The sequence below is a fragment of the Acanthisitta chloris genome, unplaced genomic scaffold, assembly GCF_000695815.1.
Source record: "Acanthisitta chloris isolate BGI_N310 unplaced genomic scaffold, ASM69581v1 scaffold10215, whole genome shotgun sequence".
In the NCBI taxonomy this organism is placed as follows: domain Eukaryota; kingdom Metazoa; phylum Chordata; class Aves; order Passeriformes; family Acanthisittidae; genus Acanthisitta; species Acanthisitta chloris.
Window position 1 is genome coordinate 41,750 of NW_008673149.1, and position 7,572 is coordinate 49,321.

General features: G+C 39.7%; 1 protein-coding gene across 1 annotated transcript; it reads right to left on the reverse strand.

Annotated features, from left to right (window-relative positions):
- CHMP4C (charged multivesicular body protein 4C) lies at positions 1–7,262 on the reverse strand (the record flags this gene model as incomplete). The annotated part of the gene is made up of 4 exons (XM_009074815.1): positions 1–65; positions 2,262–2,370; positions 5,703–5,817; positions 7,085–7,262. Coding segments are annotated over 4 exons (467 nt in total), but the record flags the coding sequence as incomplete, so codon positions are not given.
- Positions 7,263–7,572: the final 310 nt, after the last annotated feature.

Here is a 7,572-nt window from a genome sequence, read left to right on the forward strand (position 1 = left end):
TTATGAAGCCCAGGCAGCCAGCTGCTTCATCTCATCTTCATCCTCCGCTCTCCTCCTGGTCGATGCTGCAGAGAAAGAGACAATTACCATCAACTAATGTAACAGTCAGAACCATTTTATCTGTTACCATGAGGGCTTGATTAGTGCTTTTCAGTTTGAAGATCTCAGATCGATTTACTGAGCAGCAAGCTGAACATGGAGAATGTGGGAATGAAGCTCATGAGAGATGCAGCTATTTTGCCCCACCATTATCTCACATAGAGCCCTGAGGTTAACAACATAGGTCTGATGTAATTCCTACTGAAAGACTCCCACAGAAAATACACTGAATATCTAAAAGCTGTCACAGGCAGAAAGCGCCCACAAGAACACTGCCAGTTCTCTCACCACCATGTAAACAGGCATGAGTGACCCTTCCAGCTGCAGATCCAACCTTTCCAAACAGTGCTGAAAGGTTCTGCATATGCAAGTCCAGACTCCAAATGGACTCACCCCATTTTAATGGAAGGTGTCATTTATCAAAAGGGAGAAAGGAATTCCTAAACTTACTTGTCTCAGGTGACATCAGTTAACTCCTGCATTCACAGCAACAGCAATCCCTAGCTCTGTATCAGGTCCCACACACAGTGTCTCCCTTTGTACCCAAATCTATCACATCATCTTCATTCACTGTGCTAAAACCTCAAATTGTCTTCATTCGCTGACCTACAAACTAGATGCTCTACAGTCAACCTCAGGCTGTCTCCATCTGTGGGCTGTGCATGTCAGGATTGGCATCCCTCCAAACATCAGTGGACACTGTTACTGGGGGCAATACCCTGGTGTGCACACTTGGAGCAGACAGCTGGCTCCAGCCTGTGGCAGCTCCATGGCCAGGAGCCACCGTCCTACTGGTGCTGCAACTACCACCTTCAGGGACTAAGGGTGGGAAAAGGACATGGCAGGCCATGGGTCCAGTCCCTAATCTGCAAGTGCCACTGGCTCACTGTGTGACTGGGGAAGGTCACTCTGTCTTGCTCCATCGCAATTTCTTCATCTTCAAAGTCAGGAGGGTAACATGCATCTCCAATTAGAAGCATTTACAGATCCATTAACTGTTCTGATTTTGCTGTTGCTGTGTAACAGTAAGCACTGATTGTCAGAAAAGATCAGCCAGTTTTGCAAGGTCTTAAACTATATAACTGTAACCAGCTCATTTTGCCAGAAGTAGCCATAGAGACAGATGAAGGAGAAAATTAAGATACTGAGATGCACATGGAGATGGTGTGTGTTTAATAAAATGTCAGCTGGCACAGCTGGATTGGGAAGGCAATGAAGAAGCCATAAACGGCCAGACTGCAATTTGCACTGTTTCTAAAGCCATATTTTTTTTACTTTTTTTTTTTACTAGACGTTCTGCAATTGACTTCAGTAGATAAGGCCACAATCCCAGTTTGAACATTTTAAATTGCTGCTTAGAATTTAAGTGCCATCTGCCAAAACACATGCAAGAGTCTCTGAGCCGAACTGGTCTATGTAACCTGTTCTGCAGCAGAACACACCGTAAACAACCTGCATCACATGTGAGCCACCCTTACCATCAAATATTTATGTTCTTTTACTAGCATCAGTACACAGCAAGTCTTTCAGCTGATAGAGGACAACAGGGACACGGTGATAGGTGTGGGAAAAGTTAAATGCCTTTGGCTTAATTCAAAATGAACAGGGCAGAACTACAGAAAAATAAGACAACAGCTTAATACCAGGAATAAGCCTGTTCAGCAGAAAAAAAGCAAAGGAATGAAAATACTTCTTTAAATGTGCACTTCCTGCTGCCTCCTTCATTTCTAATTAAAATACCAGTGGCAAATATCAAGCCACTGCCCTACAAAGCTGGATCTTTGTGACGCAAACATTTTGAATCTAGGTCAGACTCTAATTAAAAGAGACTAAGGATTTATTTGCCAAAAAGAAAAAAAATCTCCCCATTCCTCAATGATATCACTACATTTCAGTAGGACATTCATTGGTATATCTGCAAGGTCAAGTTCACCGAGTTTATCTCCCTAAATCTACAGAGAATTTGGTCCTAAATGCTTTTATAGATCAAAACAAAACTACACTCTGCTTTTTCTGTTAAACAGATACAAAAATAGGAAAAGGATTTTATAGCACTTTAAAAGTTAAAACAGAGTTAAATAAATCTCTGAAACTCTTCCTCTCCCCCTTCTCACAGCATGGCTTAATCATGAGAAATGTAAAATGGCAAGGAGGCAGTTTACCAGGGCCAGAAGGCAGCGATGTGGACGGAACACTTGGCAACCTGACATCTCTCATTCCCTTGTTCAGTTCTTCTTGCTCCAGTTCTTCTAATTCTGCCATCAACTCATCCTAAATTTAAGGAAAACATTATTTACAAACTCATTGTCCTGACAGTGATCACAGGCAAAAGCACATTTAACCACCATGAGGCAAAGCACTACAGAAAAAAACAATTTACAGCTGAAAAAAAGTATCAAGCCCAGCATATTAAAAGTACAATTTTTACTCAATGTAGGCAATAACAATAAACCTTAATTGAATGCTGAAAGAATGAAAATGGCAGTTAGAAACAGGACAAGGAATAAAATTAGAAACAAAACTGACAGCAGTACAGTACTTGTCAAAAAAGTAAACACAGCGGGGAAAAAAAGTCTCTCTGCTGTCCTCAGGTTTGTTGCAAATCTAGAGCCTGTACCCTTCAATGGATTCAAGTTTTAATGTGCCATTTCTCCCATTTTAAAAAGCAAACAGCTTCCACTGGTTATAAGGTAGACTGTCACTAAACATTATTTTTCAGACCTATCACACAAGTCCAGGATGATATATAATTTCAAAGGAGCACTGGAATCAGAGACATCCTCCTGGGTCCTGCTATTCACTCTTGAAGCATGCAACACTCTTGGGCTTTTAGCTGCAGAAGCTGACTTGGATAGATGATCTCATCCACTAGAATAATACTTAAAATAAAAACACTGCAGACTTTTTTTTTTTTAAACATAAGAAAAGCTTATTCCTTGTCTGGAGTTTCCAAAAAAGGAAGTTAAATGTTACATATTTGTAGAAAAATGGACCTTTGCCACATTGGTAAAATGGTTTATAAAAGAAACAATAGGGAAGAGGTCTAAAAAGAAACAATGGAGAAAAGTGTCTGTAGCAAAATAAGATCTACTAGATATTGAAGTGGGCTTTGCCTACATATTTATACTTTGTTTATCACCAAAGTGGAAGTTAAAATGATAGTTACACAGACACGACAGGCCTTCCTACCTAGATTTACCTTCTCATGGTTTTATAATTTAAGGTAAAAAAGGGCTGCACTTTGCCTACCTGGCCTAATTCACAGTGCAAATCCTGAGACATGATCTAAAAATTTCAGCATCGGGTCTACACCTGATGATGTCCAATTCACAGCTGATCTCTCAAGGAAATGTGCAAATTGGGGTCCTAACACAGGCATTTAGTTGAGGTGCAAATGTGCCTGTCCTTTAAGTGTCTTGGTCAGTGCTGTGAATACAAGCTTCTTAAAAAGTTAGTGTCCAAGCTGTTATAAAGTCAATGGAAAAAGGTATTTCTGAAAACATCTAGATGGTAATCTAACCCTCTCCCACACCACATTAGTCCCTACCAACCTCTGCTAAACAAGTAAACAATTAAGAGGTAGTGTCAGACACAACTAGCTCTCTAACAAAAAAAAAAAAAAAAAGAACAACAAAAAACAGGTAAGGAAAACCATGATCATGAGCCCTACACCTTTAACAGAATAATGTAACGGCTAGAACATTTGCTCTCAAAGTGGGAAATTCAAGTTCTATTCATCCACAAGCATGAATTTATGTACTATACCCCACAACTCAGGAATTGCTCTGCAAGTAAGTTGTGTATCATTGCAATAACTACAACAATCTCCTTTTTTCTCTTGAACCTGGAACAAAACAAAAGCAGGGGCAAGATACCATGGGAACTTGCAGTTTCAGGCTTTGACCACTGGACTGTGTGAATTTCACATTTGATGATCAGAAACAGGGCTCCAGTTTCATTCAGATCATCCCTCCCAGTGAGCATCCTATTCAGGCAGGACATAGCTTTTCTGCATTCTTCATAACATACACTATATCAACCCAGGGAGGAAGAACCCTTATGTTACTGTGCCTATCTGGTGCAATAGAAGCTACATTTTTCCATGATCTCCTTGTACCCATGGCACACAAGTTAAAAGAAAATCCAGCCAAGTGTGTAGTCAAAACATCCTTCAAAAAAATTAAATTAAACATCATCCTCCAACACAAATCACCTCATAACCCAGCAATTAATTCATTGATTCTAGCACTCTTAGGCTGCAGTGGCCTGCAAACTAGGTTTCCCAGTTACTGCCCAAGTGCTGTAAGTATTAGGCTCCTATGCAAAAGCAGCTGCTGGTACAATGATGCCTCATATGACACTGCCTTATGTCCCAGAACAGGAACTATGAGCATCAGCTTAGACTAGTACCTCTTAGGAACTTCCACGTAAATCTACAACATGCTTATGAAGTTTAGACTGTGCAGCTGTTTGGGATGGCAGCATGTTTTTCAGTTGTTTGAAGCCCAGTTTAAACAGGCCAAATCCCATTCCTTGTGCCAGTATTGACTAAATGTTTCTTGACCAATCTATTTACATTCAAAGTAGAAAAACAGAAAAGCAGGTAATAGGAACAAAATACAAAGAAACATTTCTATTCTCAACAAATTATAACTGTTGAATGAAACCCTCCATTTCTCCCAGTCAAGCAAATATGTACGATATAGCATTTATCTTTTTCTTTGTTGTCCATTTGGGCACATAGGAACAAATTAGGTGGGGAGAGTATCATTTGATTCTTGAGGACATTCTTAAAATAATCCCTCCTAGTGCTTGGTCATTCTAAAACAAAATTGAAAACTAAAACCAAACTGGTTGTGATACTGAGCCTGATCCCCAGCTCTGCAATCCATGGATCACAAGAATTTTGAGTATCTTTGATCCTTGAGTCTCCAGCCATGACTGAATCAGAAATAAGTAACATCCTGCTTAGATATGGAAAATCAAGTCCAGTGGCACTCGATGAAAGCAACTGCAACAAATTCTCAGAAGGTCCTAAATGACTTGTGAGGTTTCAGAAGAGAAGAGCTCAAGGAAGAAACCTTATTGCCTCCAACCGAATTACTTCTACCTAATGGATCTACTTCTGCAGCAAGTCTGGAAAACAGGGAAAGGACCTGCATCTTCAAGCACCAAAAAGAACCTTAAAAAAATGATCCAAATATTCAGAATTGTGAACAGTTCTTGGCACAGGAACATGCACTTAGTCAAACAGATGTCTATTTGGAGCACAAAAAATTATATGTTCCAGTGTCCACTTGGAGCAGCAAAAATTACATGTTTTAGTGACCTCCTCCTTCCATGGGTCAAATGACAATAATAACTACAAGAGCTGGAATTAAAAATTGCTTTTCTTAAAATTCATATATATATTAATTTATTTTAAACACAGGTTTTATTTCATATATATTCTATATGTTAATTTTTTTACATTACAATTGTCCTAGATAGCGTAAGTTAGAACCAAGGAATTTCACATCCACACCTTTTGAGACAAACCACTGTGCAACAAAATAACTATGGAGTCATTCAACAACTAAAACTCACAAGCCTGAAGTACTAACCTCATCAAACTCATCGCCAAAGGTTGCTCGGTTTGAGATAGCATCTGAAATTTCCTGGGCAACATCTTGCTGTTCGGTGATATCTTGCATCAAATCGTCAATTTTGTTCAGGTCCCTGGCAAGATAACATGGAAACATTTTTTTAAAGAAATATCATTCAAATCCTAGAGAAGAGACTCACTTGGAAAAGACCTTATTTTCTTTTCATGTCCATGGCTATATAAACAGCAGAACTCACGGGAAATAATTTTCCTCACCTACACTTTTATGTACTTCAGCCAGTCCAACATCTTCCACTTTGGGATTATAACAAAAGTCAAACTGCAGCAGTTTGCATCTCTCCCTCTGTGCTCCTCACACCTCTGCCAGCCAACAGTCACACCCACAGGGCAGATCCCCCCAGGTCAGAGCCTTTGCAGGCCTTTCAGGGCCTTATAAACCCCCTTTAAGGGGTTTTTAAGAAAGAGGAGGATAAACATTTTTGCAAGGCCTGTTGCAATAGGACAAAGGGTGATTGTTTTAAACTAAAAGAGGTTTGATTTAGATTAGAAATAAGGAAGAGTTTTTATTAGAATGAGGGTGGTGAAATACTGGAACGAGCTGCCCAGAGAGGTGTGCAGAGGTGGTGGATGCCCCAGCCTTGGAAACATTCAAGGTCAGGTTTGATGGACTCCAGGCAACCTGGTCTAGCTGATGTCCCTGTTCACTGAAGGGTGTTTGGACTAGATGACCTTTAAAGGTCCCTTCGAACCCCAACTATTCTATGATTTTATGAATCTTTTTTGATGTTAAGCTTTCACCAGAATTGGGGGGAATTTAACAGAACTGTACCCCATGTAAAGGTTTCCCCTTATTGTTAACTTCAGCATTGTTTCAGTTCCTGTTTACTTCTCCCAGAACAACCTTTCTCATTTAGCTCTGTTTATTCAGCCAGGAAAACACCCCTTAAAACAATATATGACATTAAAATAGGGTAATTTTTTTGTCCATGTAGTGTTTTTTATTCAATTCTAATCAGTACTTCGAAGCCTACAGTCCAGCTTATGGACTCTGAGGAAAAGGGTCCACTTATTTTCTACAACTGAATCTTCTTTTGGACAAACCAAGGGCAGAGGCCAGTCTCCACTGCCAAGATAGACTAAAAAAAAGAAAAACAAGTACCACACACATGTCACTAGTGAAGTGACTTCCTTCTAGACTTGTTGTTAAGAAAAGATATTTTTCTGCCAAGTATTACAGTACAGAACTAATCTGACATCAGATGTCTGAGCAAAAAAAAAAAAAAAGTACAAATTGTCTAACTTGATGCAACAATCTGTAGTGATGGAATAGTTTGAAAGTAATTAGTTATCTCAACTTGAAAGCTGTTAGAAAGCACTTACATATTTTGATGTACTTTTTTCATGGCTTGTGCAGCATAACCCATATTCTTGAGCACTTCTGTGTTAGTGTGAGAATTTTCCAATGCCTCTCTCTGGAACTCAATGGTTGAAAGTGTTCCATCAATTTGACTCAACTGTTTCTCATATCTCTTTTTTCTCTTCAGTGCTTGTAAGGCAGCTGGAATGGGAAGAGGCAAAGTGCACTGTGTATTTTCATAGAAAAATGCAAGGACAAGTAATTCAGCATCAAGTTGACCTGCAGGATTTACAATTCTTATCCTCCTACCTTACTAGTAGTGAGACAAACTTTGACCACACCAGATCAGCAGCCTGTTTATCACCAACATGCTGTTGCATGAACATGTTGGGAAGCCTCTTTTTAGATAACTCCTTTTAGCACCACAGGGAAGAGCAGCTCCTTCCTCCACTGCAGGAGATCTTTAACTCCATCCTGTGCACACAGGCAGAACAGGGAAAATGGGGAGGAA